We start from the raw sequence: 22,073 nt of genomic DNA on the forward strand, positions 1-22,073 counted from the left end.
GGGTTCTGAGTCCTGGGCTTCGGGAAAGAGGTGGGGTGGGCAAGACACACTTTGAAGGTATGTGAAAAACTGTTTATACACATGTCTACTTGCAGCTTTCATCAGATCTCCAAAAAGTTACGCAAGAATCACTGCTCAAGTTGTGCTAATCAATACACAATGTAAAAATGCCGCCCAGTAGAGTGAGTACTGGGGGAGAAGGGGATCGGCTGCTGGTGTTGGAGCCTAAGTGTGAGCACACACCGTGATCACATCTCTTGTGTTCTCGTCACTTCTGATGGCACCAGCCTCCCTTGGTTTCCACAATATTTGCTTGGATCCCATAGCATCTGCTATTTCACTCTATAACTGTAAAACACACTGCTCTTCAGTTTCAGGATAAGGACTTGACTACAGGCATGGGCTCTGTTGACTGATGCACATCAAAAGCAGAGCCTCTCGGGGAAGAAGGCTGGAGTTTTGCCAAGTCTCACCCCAAGGTAAGTGAAGGATATTACTATACTTACGGGTTTATGGGTTTATGTATAGAAGTACCACATATATGAATGTGCAGATGGAGGTAATGTGTTTTACCTGTCACATTCCACCCCAAGTCTTTCTTGTTGGGGACGGTGGGAGAGGAAGACAATGAATATTTAAAATAGAAAACCTGGGCGCCTGGGCGGCTCAGTCAGTTGGGCGTCTGCCTTTGGCTCAGGTCATTATCCCAGGGTCCTGGGATGGGGTCCCGCATCCAGCTCCCTGTTCCACAGGGATTCTGCTTCTCCCTCTGCCTCTCCTCCCATTTGGTCTCTCAATCTCTCTCTCTCAAATAATAAATAAAATTTTTTTAAAAAATAAATAAAATAGAAAACCCACCTTAGTAATTCCCAGTGTCCAGTTTAGTTCCTTAAAAAAAATAAATAGAAACCCCACCTCAGTTAATTCCCGGTGTCCAGTTTAGTTCCCATCATCTATTAACAGTTCTGTGGGGCTGTTGTGGTTCTCGTGACTTCAATCAGGGCAACCAGGCCCATCATCCTGGGTACCTTGCCTGTTAGTAGTTCAGTTCTAATAAAGATGATTGACAAAAGGGTTTCTTATTCTGTAATGTGCAATATGAGCGGGAAAAGACTCCTGTTGGCCTGAGAATTGGGAGAGGCAAGCTAGAAGAACCGTTAAAAGTTAGAACTGACTGGCTGCTGGCTTCACTTTCCAGCTTGAGCTTAATTATTGCCCTTTGCTCAACCTCTGTTCCTTGTAGGTTGCCTTATGTCAAAGAGTACCTGTGAAAATTAAATGAGATAATGTACATAATGTATTGTACAATAGCTAGCACCATAATTAGTCCTCAATAAATGTTAATTATAATGATCATCCAGGAGTAAACACCAATGACGTATTCCCCCAATGTTTGGGGAATACAGAACAGTTACTTTTAATAGTTTTATGTGTCTTGTCAAGAAGGTAAAAGCTATAGCTTTGTTGTTCTTTTCTTTTTAAGCCTTCACAGTTTAGAGCTATCAAAAAGTAGAAGTTCTATGAATACTTGTTCACCTCGAGTGTAAAGACCAGAATTACCATTTTACCATCACTACTATCATAATTCTGCAAAATTTCCTTCAGAGAAATAACGGTGACATGCATTAAACCAGGTTTGTTTTTTTCATTTTCCTGAGAAGTACATAATCTTGAAGGAGGGAAGTTTATTGGGGGTAATCACATATGTCTATATGAAAAGTTTAAAGAATGAGTAATTTAGGTGTAGACCCCAATGGAGGTTGGGCAGGCAAAAGCACAAGAACCTTTTAAGAGAATGGAGACAGAAAAAGCATGTCTCCTTATGTAGATACACTGGGCCAATAGGGAAAAGTGCAATTTAACTACCTCCCTTTGCCAGTAATTGGAGCTATAAAAAGAGTATCATTACAGCAAGGGTAAGCCCGTATCTTTCTGTTTGAGGCACAAGCAGTCAGAAATTTTATAAGGATTCTAATTTTCTGAGTACTCAGCAATCTTAGTATCAATCAACTTGTAACTGTTCTTCAGATCAAACTACAATAACTATTCTTTGCAACACTTTTTCTTCCCTGCTGGGTGAGAAAATTGGCTGAAATCCTACTGCAAAATCTAAAGGCACCTTTTAAATTACTAAATGCTAGTCAGTGATTTTGGAGTCTAAGAAAGCTAAATTCTGCTTAAGTGATTAATTCAATTCCTATGCCAACATTTACTTAAAATTATTTAAAAGTTATAACAAACTGCTAAAAAAATACCGCTTAGGGTTGCAACATTCATAACCACAAGCTTATTAACCTTGATCTTTTACCATCATTAGCTCAGCTTCTATTCCCTCCTGATCAATTCACTCCTGTGGCTTGTTCTATGACCTTTACATTGAAATCTTCCAATACTCTTTCTCTAGCCCTGAACGCTGTCAAGATGCAAGCCCAGATTTCCAGTTCCTTCTGAGCTAAATTTCCCTGAAATAAATACCTCAAGTTTAACATTTCCACAAATTAGTATGCTGCCTTTCCACACCTGCCCCCACAATGATCGCTGGAGTCACATTCCCAGTATAGGGAAAGACTGCACATCTCTATCCTCTTGAAAGTTAGGTGTGGCCGTGAGATTTGCCACTAACAATGGAGTGTGAGAGGGACACAAGGGACATCACTTCTACATAGAAGCCCTAAGGGGCCAAGACATGATCTGCCATATTCTCTCTAGTGCCTCAACAAGTGTGGAAGCATACACAAGGGCTGGGTCCTGCAGTGAGGGTGAGGACAGAGCACAGCCCCCAGCCAAATCATCATAAACACGTGGCACAAGAGAGAAATAAGCCTCTGCTCTTTTAAACTACTGCTATCTCAGCATTGGTACCACTGCCTACCCTGGCCTAGCCTGACCAATGCAGCCACCTGCAGCCTGCCGTTCTCATCTCTGATAAGGGCATCAGCACCCAAGCCAGTAAACTCAGGACTACCGAATGCTTCCTTCTTCCTCATAGCCCCCATATCCAAACGTAAGTCCTAGAAATCTGACCTTTGAAATATTTCCAATTCACCCCCTCCTCTATATTCCCATGGAACTATTTCTGGTTAGAGGCCATCTTTCTCCTTGATTATAACCCTACAGCTTCCAAATATTGTCATTCCAGTATCCCAAATTTTCCTACTCTAAATGATCTTCCAAAATGACACCACAACGACCCTTCTATAGAAATTAAATATGATGGGGTGCTTCCCATACTGAAAGCCCTTCAACATTTTCCCACTGCTCATATTAACAAACACTTGAGAAGCACTTTTGTAAACAAGCACTGTGCTGGGTACTCTGGGAACAACGATGAGTCATTTGCTTAACACTGATCTTCACACTGAGATATGGTGACATAGCTGTTGTAGAATGTGTTGCTCAATACCAGTATTTAGGGAAGTATTAAAGCTTCTTGGATAATTTATTCTTTTTAAAAAAGATTTATTTATTTATTTGAGAGAGTGCGTGCACGTGAGTAGGGGGAGGGGGAGAGGAAAGGCAGACTTAGCTGAGTGCGTGGGGCGGGGGTGGTTCGATCCCACAACGCTGATATCATGACCTGAGCGGAAACCAAGAGTTGGACGCTTAACTGACTGAGCCACCCAAGAGCCCCTAATTTATTCTTAAAATAAAAACTAGAGTGCACTCAAGTTGAAAACTTGACTCAAATTCTTTTTTTTTAAAGACAGAGTATGTGAGCGTGGGGGGGGGGAGGGGCAGAGGCAGAGGGAGAGAGAATCCCAAGCAGGCTCCATACCCAGCGTGGAGCCCAATGCAGGGCTCTATCTCATAACCCTGAGATAATGATCTAAGCTGAAATCAGGAGTTGGACACCCAACTGCCTAAGCCACCCAGGTGCCCTGACTCACTCAAATTCTAAAAAGTTTTCTAAATTCTAAATTCCAAAAAGTTTCTCTCTGGAGACTGCCACTGCCATTAGTAGCTTACCTGTTATTAGAATACAGATCATTGTAGTTCATTATTTACTAATTTTTATGTTGGAGTTCACCAAAATTTCAGACCCGAGTGGTTTCTGTGACAGTCTACAGTCTACAGTCTACAAAGCTAGTTTTACTGCACTTTGCTTTATTGTGCTTTGAAGATGATGCATTTTTTTACAAGTTGAAGGTCTGTGGCAACTCTGCATTGAACACACCATTTTTCCAACAGCATATGCCCACTTCGTGTCTATCACCTTGTGGTAATTTTCACAATGTCAAACTTCTTCATTATTATATTTGTTATGGTGATCTGTGACCAGTGATTATGACTTTCAGAGAGCTCCAATGATGGTTAGCATGTTTTTGGAATAAAGCACTTTGTAATTAAGGTATGTACCTTGTTTATTTAGAGATAATGCTATTACACACTTAACAGACTACAGTATAGTATAAAGAACAACATATATGTACACACACTGGGAAACTAAACAATTCATCTGACTTGCTTGATGGGGATAGTCGCTTTACTGTGGTGGTCTGGAACCAAACCTGCAATATCCCTGAGCTACGCCTGTATTCTGTTCTAACACCCTTCTGTTATCTGTGTCCTGGAAGGGGGGGCGGCGCACAAAAGGCTAAGGGCCACCAGTTTAGCCACAAGATAAAGGTCAAACTTCAACATGTTACAGCTCTTCAAAATCTGCTTCCAACTTGCCTTTGGGGCCTTGTCTCCTATCACCCTCCATCAGCTGCCTCTGCTCAGGACGTTCCTAACCTCTTGTTAGAAATAGCATTCCCCTTCTTCCAAACCCACCAAAACTCTACCCGCTCTTCCGGGACTAGCTCAGTAGTCAATTAACATTTTCTGTGAAACTTTCCTCAAGAGCTCTTGGCAATATTAAGCTGACCTTTAGAATGAAGCATTTCAATGCTTATTACATGTTAATAGTTGTCTAAGAATAGACAAGATGCTAAGTCAAAGAGCAGTCAATAAAGATGCTCCCAGCGGGCCTCTGAACTCCAAGGTCAGGACTACATTTATTCACATTCATGTACCCAGCACTTAGTACTACGCTTATAAGACAGCAGGCATGGGATCCACAGTTGCTAAATGAATACCATTATGAAAACCACATTCCATAATCCCACGTATGCATCAGCCTACTGATGGGTGCTAGGGTCAACTATTATTTTGAAAATCTAGAAAAGAAGGTTATATACTTGTAACTTCTAACTTTAAAAGATTATCATTTTTTTTAAAACTATAGGCTAGCAAAAATGGTGTACTTACATATGTTTGTGCTTCTGTGCATGCGTGTACTTACGTATGTATGGTAGTTTCCCTTGGCTGCCATAATAAATTTTCACAAACTGAGTGATTTAAAACAACAGAAATTTATACGCTCACAGTTCTGGATGCCTAAAGTACAAAATCAAGCTGTGGGCAGGGCTGCACTTCCTTGAAAGGCCCTGGGGGAGATTCTGTTCCCTGCCTCTTTCAGCTTCTTGTGGGTTCAGGCAATCTTGGTTTGTGGCTCTATCACTCCAGTCTCTGCCGCCTCCTCTTCTGTCTCAAGTCTCCCTCTGCCTTTCTTCTCTTGAAATGGCACTTGTCCTTGGATTTAGAGCCCACTCAGGTAATCCGGGATGATCTCATCTTAAGACTCTAACTTTAATTACATCTGCAAAGACTCGTTTTCCAAATAAGGCAACAAATAACTTACAGCTATTTGGACATGGACCCATCTTTTTGGAAGCCACCATTCAACCCACTACACTGTGAGTGTGTATGTGTGTGTGTTGTAGACTGCGCCAAAGAACAGTCCTCAAACCACGCTTGACTGAACACATACATGTTGCCCAGGTGACAGTTTGGAAACTGCTAGGTGCTGGGAACACCATGATGAACATGAAAGACAGTGCCTGCCCTCATGGAGGACAGAATATGGTGGGGGATATAGAAATCAAGTTATTTTTGGGGCGCCTGGGCGGCTGAGTCAGTTAAGCGTCTGCCTTTGGCTCAGGTCATGATCTCAGGTCCTGGGATCAAGCCTTGCGTTGCGCACCTTGCTCCACGGGAAACCGGTTTCTCCCTCTCCCTCTCTCTGCTCATGCTTTCTCTCTCATTTTCTCTCTCTCAAATAAATTAAGTTAAATTAAATTAAATAATCAAGTTATTTCTTAAAGTTGAAAAATGTAGTATGAGGGAAAATTATACCATGGTTGTATAGAACAGGGAACCTCGCCTTACCTGTTGTTAAATGTTACATGTAACCCTGATATTTTCTCAATGAGAGGTGGATAGTTCAGAGAACATTCCTTGATTTTCAGGTTAGATTATCTCCCACCCTGTGCTGGACCATCCACAAAAAGTCCTTGTTTCACATGTGTGCTTCATACTTTAAATTATCTGACTCAAAGATACTCCATGGAACCATCATAGTTTGCATAATTAAGGACGTCATCCCTTGTAATACAGTCATTACTTCACAACAATCAAGAAAGAATAAACATGGCTGATTAAACTATGACATGCCATTCATTATAAGATGCATCCCAATTTCAGGGCTATTAAAATGCACACTTTGGAATTAGTGAAATATGTCCATTTCCATTTTCAAATACATTCTCACAATGCATCAGGACAAATTAAACAGCTTTTGATTAAATAGTATCACCAAATCTCAAGGTTCTTCCAGCAAAATTTTAATGCTGAGTTGACTTCACCCAGACTCAGAATATTTTTCACCTTCTTTCCATGAGGTTAATATATGTAAATATAATTCAGTTAAGTCCTAAAATAAGACATACCCTCATACACTGAGTCTCTTCTAAGCTTGAGATAATTTCAGAAGTCAGAGATTGGGAAAGAACTCTCAAAAAACCCCCAAACTGAAAAGCAGGAAGGAGTGGCTACTGGAATGATCATTCCTTCCTTGCCCAGAACTTGCTAACAGGTCACAAGGTGAAGAAAAGAGTGCAGGCACCTCTGTGGGAAGTGGGGCAGGGCTTGCAAATGCTTTAGGGGTAAGCTAGAGTACCCCCAAGACCCCATGCCAGGGTCCTGCTATACCCTGTGAAATGTACAAGGGGAAGAGAAGCCCAGACGTCTGCTCTCAGATGGCTTAGAAAGACGTATCTAAAAAGAAACGTGATAAAACTTCTACACATACCTGCCTCCAACCTATTAAAAGTTCCTCATGGGATGCAGCATTGAGATTTTGTTTAGTTTGATGCAGAGGTCATGCAGGAGAAAAAGTTTCAGAGAATAATCTGTTCTGAGTCTCTTCTCACCCTATTTATTTTCTCCTTTATTTACGCAGTCTGGGTTTTGACATTGAGATATAAGGCCCATGTTGCCCTATGTTTTTCCTAAAAAGAGTTAATGTTGGTCCTTGAATGTGAAATGAAGAGGACTCAGGAAGACAATGCCATCAAGGATTTTGTGGGAGGTAAGGAATATGTAAGAGAAATTTACTTTAAGTCTTTAAAAATGAACAGATGTAGGACATTATGAAATTTTTTAACACACACATATATATTATGAATGGTGTGTGAGGGGTGCCTGGATGGCTCAGTTGGTTAAGTGTCTACCTTTAGCTGAGGTCGTGATCCCAGGGTCCTGGGATCCAGCCCCGTTAATGGGCTCCCTGATGGGCTCCCTGCTCGGCGGGGAGTCTGCTTCTCCTTTTCCCCCTCCACGCTCCCCCTGCTTGTGGTGTCTCTCTCTCTCTCAAGTAAATAAATAAAATCTTAAAAAAAAAAAAAAAAGAATGATGTGTGAAAAGGGCACCTTGCTGACTCAGTCAATGGAGCATGCCACTCTTGATCTCAGGGTTGTGGGTTCAAGCCCCATGCTGGGTGTAGAGATTACTTAAATATAAAATAAAATAAAAAATAAAAATAGAAGAATGGTGTGTCAAAGTGTGCCCCTCATCCAAAAAATAATGGAGGAAATACACTTTCAATTAAGTAGTTTAAAGTTGAGGGCAACTTGCAAATGCTTCTTAAATTCTGAAAGGCACATTCTCTGCCTCTCTCTCTCTCTCTCTCTCTCTCTCTCTCTCACACACACACACACACACACACACACACACACACACACACACACGAACAGCAGCTTAGTAAAGTATCATTTTAAAAGAGTTTCTCCCCTGGAGAAAACTTATTGCCAAAGCATCTGGCCTATATTCCAGAAGGCATTTAACAAGTTACTATCATTTCCCAGACTCACCAGGGTAGCGCTGGCTTTAAAATGAATTAAAATTTTCTTTAGAAAAACAAATCTCAGGCCTCCCACAGCCACTGGAAAAGAGGAGTAAGTCAAGATTGGGGTGGCCCTAGCCACTTCTCTTCTTTGAGGAATAAAGGATTTTTTTCAAATTTCATTAACTGCAAGTATTCTTAGATCATAGCCCAATGCGTTCCCTGAAAGACAAGTGCAGTTGAAATGTATTTTTTCTACTTTTAAAGAGCAAAATAAATTTGACAAAAATAGTTCAATTCAGTAGTTAAGCAAACTTTTGAGTAAATGGGCTGGCATAACAACAGTCTGGAAGAAAACAAAAATCTTACATCATATTTAAAAATTAATTCCAGACAGATTAAAGACTTAAATAAAAAAACTTTGAAATCTTCCTAGAACATCTAAGAGACTACACATATATTCTAGGGGTCAGGAAGATCTTTCTTAGCCAAAAGTGAAAACACAAGAGACTTGTCTGTCCATATAAAAATTAAAAATTCTGAAATGGATAAATGTAACATAAACAAAGTCAATAGATAAAGGTAAATAAGGAAAAATCTCTCTATAATATACAAATAGCATCTAGAAATTGGCAAGAATGAGTCAACAACAGAAAAACCATCAAAAAGTATGATTTCATTTTGCAGAAGAGCATTCTAAGTGGTAAACAATCATATAAAAAGGGCACAAAATCACTAATAGCCAGGGAAATGCAAATTAACATAGCAACAAGATCTCGTTTTGTATCCATTAAGCTGGCAAATATTTTTTAAAAACTTTATAATAGCTAATGTTGACATGGACTTGGAGAACTAGCAGTCTCATACATCAATGATGGAAATGAGAATTGTTATGGACTTTTTGGACAGCATTTTGGTAACATCTATTAAATCAATTCCACTTCTGTGAACTGCGATACTGGGAAGGAAGACCCACTTTCCCCTATATTTTTTCTAAAAAGATTTAATTTTGATCTTTGCGTGTGTGATTAAGAGAATCAGTAAGACAGCGCTATCAAAGATGTTTTGGGAGAAGTAAAATGTATGAGATAGGAATCACAGACTTCTATAGAAACAATGAGCGAATTAATGACTTAGGTATATTGAGGTTTAGTGAAGTATAATTCAGAGGCTAATAATTAGAAACAAACTGAACACCAATCAATAGAGGGAGTATTTCCACTCTGTGGAATATTATGCAGCTATGAAAAAAGAATGAATGTTTTACACCCAATATTTCATAAAAATTCCGAGTGATATAACCAAAAGACAAAAAAAAATGAATATAATCCCATTTTTATAAAGCAATGACACCCTTCTCTTCCAGTATGTGCCTTTGTATGTGTATCTAATGTTGATGTGGGATTATGTGAGAATGGAGAAAAGAAGGATATGTACTGGATTCATGAAGTGGGTTGGTGGATAGGCAGGGTTGGGTTGGAGGAATGGGGGTTGACGTGAAGGGAGAAAGCAAAAAAAAAAAAAAAAACCTAAAATGCTTAGTTCATGTAAAATTGTAAGGGTGTGTGTGTGTCTGTGTGTGTGAATAAAGGATATATGAGAAGGGCAGTCACCAAAATGTCGATGGTGGTTATCTCAAGGTGGTAGGAGCTCAGATTATCTTTAGCTTTTAAATATTTCTATGTATTCAAATTCTTCATAATGAATGTATTATGTTAATCAACAAGGGAAATGAAGTTTTGGTTCATTGTGACAATTTTGAAACTAGATATTTATACGTAGTTCATGTATTTTCCTCCTTCCCTTCTCTCTGGTCTCCACTTATTAGCATAAAACTCCCGTAGTATCTATTGCACAGTACTTTTTTTTACAGATTTTATTTATTTATTTGAGAGAAAGAGAGCACAAACAGGGGAGAAGCGGTAGTGGGGAAGCAGGACTCCCCGCTGAGCAGGGAGCCCAATGCGGGACTCGATCCCAGGACGCTGGGATCATGACCTGAGCTGAAGGCAGCTGCTTAACTGACTGAGCCACCCAGGTGCCCATATTGCACAGTATTCAATTGCAGAGTCTACTCAGATTTCTATCTTCCCAACTGACTCAAGAAAAGGAGAGTGAGCAGGGTATCTGGGTGGCTTAGGGGTTAAGCATCTCTGACTCCTTGGTTTCCACTCAGATCATGATCTTCGGGTCATGGGATCAAGCCCCTGTGGGGCTCCGCACTCAGCGGGCAGTCTGCTAGGGATTCCCTCTGCCCCCTCACCCCGCGTTCTCTTTCTCTCTCTCTCTCTCCAATAAATAAATCTTAAAAAAAAAAAATAGGGAGAGTGAGGAGGAGAGGAGGGAGAAAGAAAAAGCGGGAAGGGAAGAGAGAGAGAGAAGACTGGGGGAGGGATAAAACAGTTCATAAACTACCTGATCTACTATAAAGTTAATTTGAAGCTTCCTCTTTGGCAGTAAAAAATAATCTTAAAGTCATCTTGTACTTTACTTTTAGCAACTGTCACCTCAATCCACTGATAAGTAGAACTATTCAGAGTCCTCTATGCCAAGTTAGTAAAGGGATATGCATTTTATTCCCCATCAATCACTGCCTACACATAGAGAATTAAACTGGGCTTTTTCCCCTTATCTGTGGTTCCCTTCTTCTTAGACATTACACTGAAGCTGACACTGACACAGATATTCAACAGAAGAAATGAAATGACATTCAAGCCATCATGTTTGCTTTTTCCCCTGATGTCTGGAAGCTGTCTGTGAATCTCTATTATTTATTCTCTCACATCAGCACTCAGGTTCTAAGCTTCAACAGGCTCTCACATTGCTGTCGTCCACCTTTTGTAAAAGAGAGAATAGAAAACTCCAACTGCCCCAAATGTAGTAAACTTGTCAACTTCTTCTTGGCCCTGAAAACCAAATAGTGATGAACCTTACTGCTCAGCTTAGTTTCATGCAATGCACAGGAATTTATCAACAACAAAGTATCCATGGGGTCCTCTCCATGACTTGAATTCATGTTATGAATACACAGCATGGTTTTACCAAGACTTTCATGAGATTATTATATTTTATACAATGGAAGAAGATTCCTTCTTCACAATGCAACAATGAACGTAACACTAAAACCAATATCCAGGTTGACCAAGAAAAGTACAGCTTTGGAAAACTCTACCAAAAAATGGAACAAAGGGCTCATAAAATTCACCAAATATGATAAAATTATTGGTGATATTCTACTAGTAATCAAAGAAACACAAATTAGAAAAAGTGCCGATTTTTAAATCATCTAAATTGGCAAAGACTAAGAAATAACTATGATAGTCAATGATGTATAAAGTGATAAGCTTACCCATTCACTGCTAATGGTACAAACTTTTCTGGATACAATTTAGCAACACGTATCAACAATCTAAAAATAATAAATTCTGAATAATAATCCCATTTCCAGGAAACCCAAATAATGAAATGATATAAAACTGACCAATTCACTTACAAAGAGATCCTCAAAAACACAATACTCAAAAAACTAAATGTCTAACAACTAAAAAATGGTCAGGTAAATAATGGTTTATTGCTAATAACAGAATCCCATTCAGTCGTAATAATTTTATTTTCAAGGGATACTAACAATGAAGGAAAATGCTCATGATCCAACATGAAATCAAAAATGCAGTTTTATATGGTTTGGTCTGATTTTTTCCACTTTTATAGTCTCCATTTACATGCCATGCCTGCATAACAGGAAAATGTTAATAATGGTTACATAACAAGTTATGTAACTTCTGGAATTAAAACTGATACTCATTTTCGTCATTTTTTGGTCTATATTTTCCAAATTCTCAATAATAACGATATCTGGAGGAAAACAGTAAATCCTTTTTAAAACACAACCACCAAGCCTTTCTGGCAAAAGAAATAAAGCAGGGAGAAAAAAGCACCCTTAAACAACTGGACAACTATTCCCATTTTGTGCATCAGATCAGAGAGAAAATCTGAAAAGCAGAAAGCCAAGTAAGAATGTGAGGAGTGTGTTATAACAATTTTTTACAAGTACACAACTTTTCATGGCTTACTTATAAAGTACTTTCACATCTAATAGAGCGTATTTCAATGGAACTGCTTTAAGGTTTTAGCTCATCCTCAAGGATGAAAAGAGAAAAGCTGGAGCAAGACGTTCAAACTATCTGAGCTAAAGAAAAACCTATACAAGATGTTAAGGAATTCAGGGGGCGCCTGAGTGGCTCAGTAGTTGTTAAGCGTCTGCCTTTGGCTCAAGTCATGATCCCAGGTTCCTGGGATCGAGCCCCAATTGGGGCTCGATGCATCGGGCTCCCTGCTCAGCAGGGAGGCCTGCTTCTCCCTCTCCCACTTCCACTGCTTGTGTTCCCTCTCTCGCTGTGTCTCTTCTGTCAAATAAATAAATAAAACCTTAAAAAAAAAAAAGATGTTAAGGAATTCAGGCCAAATGCATAGCTATTTTGCTAAGGTTTTGTGTAGGAAAAAAGGTGAAGAAAAAACACGTAAGCACAAATCTAAATGGCAGAGACTGCTAAACAGCTCCCAATATCCAATGCTCCCCTCTCCTGTAGTAAGAACTCGTGTCCAGTTAAGACTTCAGTTCCTTACTTTCCTGCCTATAGAGAAGTCCTGACCAATGAGATGTAAGTGAAGTGCTGTGTTAGGACTGGTGGTAAGGCATACCCTTTTACCCTCCTGCTGTATGAGATGCAGACATGATGGCTAGAGCTCCAGTAGCCATTAAGGACCATGAAGCGAAAACCACCTCCTAAGGATGAAGAGCAGAAAGACACCAAGAGCCTGGGTCCTTCATTCTGGATCTGCCATATCTATCCTGGAATATATGCCTTCAGACTCCTTTTATATGAAAAGAAAGAAATCTCCATGTTGCATAAATCACTTTTTTTCTGTTATGCACTACTAAAATTAACTTTAATTGATGTACCTGGCCATGATGAGCTTGTGAAAATTTCTTCTGAGCCTGTCTATTCTCAGTGGCTCTCTGTTTCTCCCAAAAGATGGGACCAAAATAAAAGGGGGGGGGGGAGCCAGAAGAATATCTGTATAAAGCCTCACGTTACTTACTTATGTTTAAGTAGGTAATCTCTATCTTCTAGAGCTCTCTCTTTAAACACAACAAATTAAACTGTTTTTCAGTTGGGTCTGGTGCTTGGTTGATTTTGTGGGTCACTGTGGGTCAAGGTAAAAAATGGATCTTGCATTATTTCAACTGTTAACCGAAACAGACTAAAATTGAAGATCTCAAGCATAAGCTTTCTGATGACCAGCAATGACAATGGAATAGATGCTAGTTCTTTGACTCCAACCGTCCTTTGCTCATATGTTGCTGATAAAGGAAGAGAGAGGCAATTCAAAGTGAGTATCAATCCATGGATATGTTTCCTGAGGCATTTCATTAACCTGATTTTGAATGCATGACAGACTGTTACAACCAGTGCTTCCTAATTACCTACAAGGTAACAGAATATTAAAATAGAAAAGTAAACATTTATCCCTTTTTGGTTACTTTTAGATATTTGAATCTAGTTTCCTGCCAGGAGGAAAACACGGTCAGTGTAAACTAATTATTCAAACTAATTATCAAGAGCAGATCTTCATTTCCAACACCATAAACTCTGGTATTGAGAAAACTGTCATATTTGAAAAAGAAAATGTCTGACCAAGGAAGTTTTCCTCTACTGAGTGGAGAAAAACAGAACATAACTTACTTCAAATCTTCACAGGGATATATCTTTAAGCACTGTTTATTCCCTTCTAAGCTGTAACCAGGCCTAATCATAATAACTTACTGAAGATGTTAAATATTAACCTAAATAACAAATATCTTCATAACTATAAGACTTCACATTGCATTCAATAACTTGGTATTTATTAAACAACCATTAAGCCATCAAAGCCCAAGTGGTATTTAAATACTTCAAACTAGGTTTAAGAATTAGCAGAGTCAATTAAAATGACTTGCCCTTTAATTACAAAGTAATTCATCCACAAAACTGGAAAAAGGCTTGGGAACATTGTTTTTTCCTTCTTTTACCACCATGTAATACTCCCACAAGGGCATAAAAGGAAACTCATTGTCTGGGATTAAGACACTAAGGTTTCAAGTCAATCTTGGGGCTATTCTAGGAAGATGACAACTGTACCAAATTAGCAGTTGTAGTTTTTAACACTACTTAAACCAAGTGGCTTACTTTGCTTAGAAGTAAAATCCCTGGTACCCTGAGAAGATGAAACATTGGAGAGTTAAATGGTTAGCTGACTATCCAATCAGTCCTATTCTTTATTATACTATAAGAGTTGACTAAATCTGAAGACTGATGGTATTCTAGTCCATACAAAATTAAAAATTCAATGACATAGCTACATGTAATATGTAAAGGAGGCATCTTAATTTTGGAACCAAAGAACTAGCAAGAGAGCAAAGAATCTAAAAAGGAGTTGTAATTTCTAGAAGTAATTTATTTAAAATATTAGTAACTAATGATCCTAAGAATCATTATTTCATCACGTTGGTCCACTAAGTCTTTATTTTCCCTACTGCTAATTTTAAGACCAACCATCTTAGTTCCAATTTATGTATTTACGAATATGCCTATCACAGTGAAATTTTATTTCAAACATGCATAGTCATAGATGCTTTAGTAATACAGACATTTTGGACCTGAAAATTTTTAATTCTGAGAGCTGTTCATTCATGTATTAACTGCTTATAAAATATCTTTTATACACCAGGCATTGTGCTAGGAGCTGGGAAATAGCAAAAATAATTGTAGATACCTTTCACCTGAAATTCAAGTAAACATTTTTGTGCCACTAAGGAGTAGGAATGGGGGCTGAGATGTGGGGGAGCATCTTCTCGTGGAAATGTCTTCTAAACGGCTTAAATCCCATGAGACTTAAAAATATTTTAGCAGGTATTTTCTCTTTTGTCAAATATGACAAAATAATACATAAAGCAGCAATAAAAGTTATTTTTCAAGTTACATATAATAGCTGGTGTTCTTAAGATTGATAGTCCTGCTGAAGACCAGAGGGAGTTTCTGAGTCTTCCTAGAACTGCAGCTCAGTAAGTAAAAAGACATACCTCAGGAATCTCAAAAATAAACGAGTTTACAAGCTGGCCTACTAGGACTTGCTATTTCAATAAGGCAGCCAAAAGGAGCAAAAGAGACTCAAATATGCTCTTTAAACTATGATACAGTCGATCACAACGGTCAAACCAGTTTTCCTTTTACAGTTGACCAAGTGACTTAAGGCTTCCAAAAAAGCCATCTTACTTGAAAAGCAAGAGCACTGAAGGAGCTCTGTCCAAATCTTGTCTTGTGGGTCTGAATGCTTATCACTGCCCAGAACGTCCCTTCCTAGTCTTTTTTCATTAATTTGTAGGCATGGCCAATTAGAACAGCTGGTAACTAGAGGAAAGTGAAAGAATATGGTATATGAAAGAATATTCAAGAGGCTTTCTTTATCACCCACCTGGTATATAACATTATACAAGGCACTCCTTTCCTGCTAACAGTTATATAAGTGCTCAGAAAATCATTATCAACCCAGTAAAAGTAGCGATGAGTATCTACTAGAAAAAGATTCAAGGGTCTTGGTAGCATTTGTTCAGACTTACATGTGATGCTGGATTAAGCTAAAAGTTTCTTTCCTAACTTCCTACTCTGGTCGCTCCCAAATACAATCTTGGGTTAGTTAGTTCATAACACTTTCTCTCTGATAAAGATCTTAATGCCACCTTTTTATAACCTGTGGATTACCAGATCTGAAATACTCAGAAGGAAATAGACTAAAGTCACCCAGAGTGCTCCCCTCAGTATCTTTAGCTGTACAAAAATAATAAAGTATTTTTCAGTGCACTTCTGATATACTTTGAAGCCTCCCTCTCAACTGGTCTACACCTTCACTACTCCAATCTTACGTATGTGTGCTGTTTTGCAATACACATGTATTTCACATATTTGCATTTAACTCTTATAGTAAGCAGATACACAAGAATGCAGGCTGCATGAAGACAGAGATTCCTGATTTGTTCAGTTTTATTGTCCCCATACTTATAACAGGGCTTGACACATAGCAGGGGCTTACTAAATATTAGCTGATTGAATAAACAAATTAACCAGTAACCATGAGATACATGGACCAGTATAATGTACATCTTCTGCATGAGATTTCTACAAATCAAAAGGTGCCACGAAGGCACGTAACTATGAAATGGCAGCCCCTGAACCTGAGCGGAGAGCTTTCTAGGCTCCAAATCCAGCATCCTTTCACCTACTGTCTCTCCACCCTGGGGCATATGTACCCTCTTACAATATAGAATGTTAGGGGAAATGAAGCCATGGAGAAGCATATCTTCTGGGAACAAGATTGGCACTAAGTTAATTTAGAAAAAAATTACCCACACACACACACATCAATCATGGAGATTTTGAGAACTTATTTTCAAAAATAAAACACAGATCTAGAAACACCTCTGACATCTGCAAACGGCCAAATGGAGCCTAGCCGTGTTCAGTGTTCACGTCTCTGTTCCTTCAGCCTTCCGGGGACTTACATGCTAGTTGGAGAAGCACTTCAGTACAAAGCAAGGACCAAGCTCCCACAGTGCCAACACACCTGGGGCTGAGCACCGGCTCTGATTCCTCTGCACAGCTGGAAAGGAGAGGTTGCTGCTGATCCATCACTGCAGCTGCCTCCAACTCTACCATCTTTTTCTCCCTCCCAGTCATTCCATACAGGCTTGGTATTCCTCTTCCTTTCAGCAAACAGGGCCATGAACTCATCTTTCACTGATGGAGGCCAGCATTCTTCAAACAGGGGTACATACTTGATGCAAAACCAATACTTACCATCATAGCTGTAGGGGAGTCAATTTCCTGAGCCCCAACTTCCCAATATTCTCTTGTCTAAAAATTGATTTGCCTGGGATCATGGCTATGACGGACGGACACCACCCCAGGATGAATGGAAGCTGTCCTCCACCACCTCCCCGTCACAAAGACCCTTCACCCACTTTACAGAAACAATGCATCTTTAGATCTTTCTAAACTGCATGACCCCAGGGTGTAAAGACCTCAGGGTGACCAACAAAGAAACAAATAAAAACGCTAATGCATGTAAAGGAGTGAGGCTTTAGCATCTGGGCTGCAAGGCCTTTTCTAAATCAGATAATTTCCAATTCTTCATTTCAAACAACCGGGAACATTCAACTATGAAGAGCCCTAAGGTCAAAAGAAATATAAAATATTGGGTTTCAATTTATATGTATTTTTATTACAGAAAGTATGACAGAGTGATCAATAAGACACTTTCAAGCATAAAAATATATTAGATTGGGATAGAATTCTGTAAGGGAAGGAAAACGAAACTGAATTTAAGGAGAAAAAAGGTGTAAAGATTTTAACTGTTTAAGAACTTATTCATGCTTTTAAAAATGAATGATACTAGGAATCAATTATAGACCTACTAAAATATTTTTAATGATGTAAGAATTTAAAAGGTCAAGATTTATAATATGCTGAAAAATGACATCCTTTGCAACTGTTTTAAATCTAAGAGGAAAAGTTTTAGCAATCAGCTTAAAAATGTGCCTAGGGTACAGACTTCTACAGGATTTTTTAGGAGCTACAGGAACAAAAAAGGTGGAAGAACACTGCTATAGACCAACCACTGGAGCCTTTCTAAGGCAAAATAACTGAAGAGACAAAGAATGAACAATTTCCCACCTATCTAGTTGTGAGCTAGGATGGGCTGGAGATGGGGTGGGGATTAGCATTTGCTCCACCCTCTTCTTGGTCATAAACACATCTGTTGAACCTGGTTCTACAGCCAACAGTTTCTAAGGCTGATGACCATGTTAAATATCTAATCTCAACTGCATTGCTGATGGGGTTAGCCCTTGGCTGATGAGCTTGTATCTTACTCCCTAAGGAGAATTGCTACTTCTTGAGTACTTTTCTTTGTGTTTTCCAGAAAAATTCATGAGGCAATACCATGAAGGCTCACTATTTTTATTTCTCTTATCATACGATGACAAATTTCACCACTGGGGATGCAATATTGAATGTGTCTATCTGACTGGCATTTCAGACATAACATCCATTACGCAAAGAATTGGAGAGTTCCTTACTGTGTTAATTTTTAAGTATGGCAAATGTACTGAGGAATAATCTCAACAGGCCCATCTATGTACAGAAGCCCTCAGATACCATGTTTTTCCTTCTTTTTCTGATTTCGTACTCTCTTCTTCCCCACTGCCCCTTACGTCTTGTCAGCCACTCCTTTGGGAAGCAGAAAGCAGTCTAAATATGATGGATGAGGCCAGCACTTAACTCGGTGTCTACACTGTTTGAAAAATATTGACTTTCCGGTCCTCAAGCTCTCAGAGAGACAGTGGGGCTATTTAGAGTAGACATTAGACCTACTTTAAACCTGCTCCCATTTAGTACGAGTAGGTGAAGTTTGAGATAAAAGGTCTTTCTTTAGAGTCAGAAAGTTGGCTGAAAATCCCACTCCACACATTTACCAAGTATGTCACTCAACTTCTCTGAATCTCAGGTTCCCAAAGTCCTTAAAATGGGGTGCTGAGAATTTGAGACCATACGCATCAAGCACCTAGAAACGTACAGCATGTAGTAGGCGTTCAATAGTCTACATTTATGAAGTTAGATGTTTAATGTTCTTTAATGACTGTTTAAAATTAGCCAATAGTTCTCTCTTGGCATCATGTCGGCTAGTGGCATGTTTTTCCGTTTCTTTCTAGTCTCTTAAAATAAGTGATTTGGAAAATGACTACCTTTCATGTCAAGTATGGAGTCTGTGTGTGTGTGTGTGTGTGTGTGTGTGTAAAATGTACCTGCAGTACTAAAACTGGCAAAAGGACACAGAATGAGGACTGCACAAAACTTGAGCTTTCACCTACAGCTTTTATAAATATGGAGACATGTCCTGAATACGTCCTAAGCATTGCTGTGAAACGTGATTAAAAATAAGCATGGCATCAATGATCGACTCTTGGATACTCTAAAGGTTATCCAAATTTAATTGGAAAGCTAACACTTTCCCCTCATCAGATTAGCAAAGTTTTTTGTTTGTTTGTTCGTTTTTTAAGGTTATTTAATATTGTAAAGCTGTGGGGAGAGTGGCACTCCCACAATTCTCATGGTAGTCGAAATGAGTATCACCTTTAGACTCTGAAGCAATCTGACAATGTATATGAAGGACTCAAAAAGGATTCACAAGTTTATTCAGAAAGGCAGGACTATATACCAGCCCGAACAAACAGATTTATGGGTAAGGGTCTTCATTACATCACAACTTGTAATAGTAAAAAAACGGAGCAGCTGATGTCCACCATAGGGAACTAGATTATACAGTATAGCCACCCCCTGGAATAGTATGCAGCTATTAAAGACAAGAAAAAATTTAAATAAGATGGGATTGTTAAGTGAAAGAAACAAGGTATAAAGCAGTATTTGGCTATGATTCCAAATTTGTATGTGCCACTGTTGATTCTCAAGGGGTAAGAAGAGAATATTTACAATCAAGAATTGGAATTACACAATGATCAAAATCCATTCCACAGCTTGAAAGGACACAGTGTTAGGACTTGCAACCCACGTCCTAATTTTAAAAAGAAGTGTGGGATGAGTACACTGCTGATTCAGATCCTTCTTATGAATGACAGGCATAGGAAAGCAGATAATAAAGCTAAAAGTTCTACCTGCAACTGACATTCGGCCTCTTTAAACTTTCAACTTAATGAAGCTTTTGGGTGACTTTTATACCACATGCATCAATGCTCTCTGCCTAGGTAAGAAGTTTTGGCAATCTGCAGTGATGAGAGAAGGTTGGAAAAGGTGAGGATTCAAAACCTTCCAATATATACAATTTTGCACAGCAGAAGAGGAAATGAAACACTGTGAATATGAACACACACACACACACACACACAGTTTCAGGCATAGTTAAAGCAAGGAACACTTTCCCATCCCACTGCAAGCAGAAATGCCTCAACACACCACCTGTCCTTCCTGGGTTCATCTGCACTTCATTACTAGCTTGCAAACTCCTAGTTTATTCCCACCACTACCAAGTCCAACCAAACAAGGCTAGAAATCATGGCCAAGATTGCTTTCATGAACTTTCTTGCATTTATTTCTCACATCAGTACTTCAAATGTCTCATCTAACCCCACAGATAAGAAAGAATAAAAATGCCTTTGGACATTTACACATCTCATGTTACACACCGTTGTACTCCAAAAAAGGAGTAACCCAAATCCATGTGACTTGAAATGACATCTTTCTGCTCAGTGCTCTTCTTTCTGACTTGGCCTGTGTGACCACAGTTCTATCTGCTCACCTGCCAACCTGGGCCCAAGTGCTTTCCAGCAGCCCCACGGCAGAGCCATGTTTCTGAAAACAGTCTAAAATTACCTGAAGCCCAAATCAACTGAAGTTAATGTGAAAACACAAGACAAGACACACCTAAATTGCCACCTTACATGTTACAATGCAAACTGAAAGGGGTCTACTTGCTTGACAGTATGCACTTGTTTGCAGATGTCACACTGCAGAGCGAACAGCTGGGGGATGTTTGGTTGATTTCTGGTGGTCAGTTTCAGGAAATACAAGCATATCTTAGTTTTGAGCTCAGGTTCCTAATCAATATAGGTTTTGGAGACTTAAATTTTTTCCAGGCTCGAAATGTGCTAAGCTAATAATTAACCTTAAGCATACCATCACTTCTGCTGAAAACATTTTCTACACTCAGCCCCAAATTACTTTCAGTTCGGTTAAACAAAACAGACAAGCTGTAATAAAAGGTCTCTGAGAAATGTGATCCCTTTCATTGGTCACCCAGGAGCTTTTCTTCTTAAATCTGCTGCTTCTTGGGGGGGGGGGGGGGGAAGGAGAGCATCCAAAATAAAGATGCCACCCAAAGCACAATGCTTTTGTAAGTAAGTTGCCTAAGATAACTCTTCAGGGTTTCCCAGGTCGAGTAATTCTTGCAGGCGGGTGGGGAGGGACAGCTCGCCTCCAAAATTACTATCTGCAGAGGTTTCCCAATGTTGATTTTTTTTTTTTTTTAAGGCGTCCTTTTTAATTACACTGTAAGGGCTCTGATTTTCACATCTCTAGCTGCTGCCGGGGGTAGCTGAGAGCAGCGCGGCAGGGCTGCGGCAGCCGCTCCGGCCAACTCCAGCGCCGGGGGCGCGGGGGCGGGTAGCCCACTCCCCACCCGGTCCCACCCTCCCCAGCACACCCGCGCACATCAGCGCCGAGACTGCGGTCCGCGCCGGTCTGCCCTGAGCTGGCGGCCGGGCCGGGACTCACCGCTGTCCAGCCGCGCGATCTGGGGCAGCCTGTAAGTGCTGACCAGCAGGTCGAGCGGAACGGCCACCGAGCTCCACTTCACATCCTTGAGGCTGCAGCCCAGCGAGGGCGCCGGGTCCATCTTCCCCGCCTCCTCCTGCCCCGCGCTCCCGCCGCCGCCGCCGGCCACCACCCGCGCCTCGGCGGCCGCGACTGCTCGCGCTCGCGGTCTGGGGCGCGCGGGAGGCGCCGGGCACTCCGGCCGCGGGCAGCCCGGGGGCACGGCGGCTGAAGCGGCCGGGAAGGAGGGGGCCCGAGCCCGGCTCAGCTACCAATGCGGGGCATGGCCAGGGCGCCCCGCGTGCCCTCAAGCCCGGAGAGGACTCGCAGCAGCCCAGAGGCTGCGGGCGGCGGCGGCCGGGGTGGCTGCGGCGGCGGCCGGGGTGGCTGCGGCGGCTCCCGCTCCGCCTCCTTCTCTGGCCCCGGGTCTGCAGCTGCGGCGGCCGCCCGCTCGCCTCCTCCTCCTCTTACCCCTCCTTCCCTCCGC

At 40.5% G+C, this 22,073-nt stretch overlaps 1 protein-coding gene across 3 annotated transcripts in view; it reads right to left on the reverse strand.

Moving 5' to 3' along the window:
• Positions 1-21,701, reverse strand: part of GAREM1 (GRB2 associated regulator of MAPK1 subtype 1) — a 194,444-nt gene extending 172,743 nt beyond the window's left edge. For all 3 annotated transcript variants that reach the window (XM_027576738.2, XM_027576737.2, XM_027576736.2), the window contains exon 1: positions 21,548-21,701. In XM_027576738.2, the coding sequence (XP_027432539.1) occupies positions 21,548-21,668 (121 nt within the window). In that variant the 5' untranslated portion in view covers positions 21,669-21,701. The remainder of the gene's footprint in view (positions 1-21,547) is intronic.
• Positions 21,702-22,073: the final 372 nt, after the last annotated feature.

The sequence above is a fragment of the Zalophus californianus genome, chromosome 14, assembly GCF_009762305.2.
Source record: "Zalophus californianus isolate mZalCal1 chromosome 14, mZalCal1.pri.v2, whole genome shotgun sequence".
Taxonomy (NCBI): domain Eukaryota; kingdom Metazoa; phylum Chordata; class Mammalia; order Carnivora; family Otariidae; genus Zalophus; species Zalophus californianus.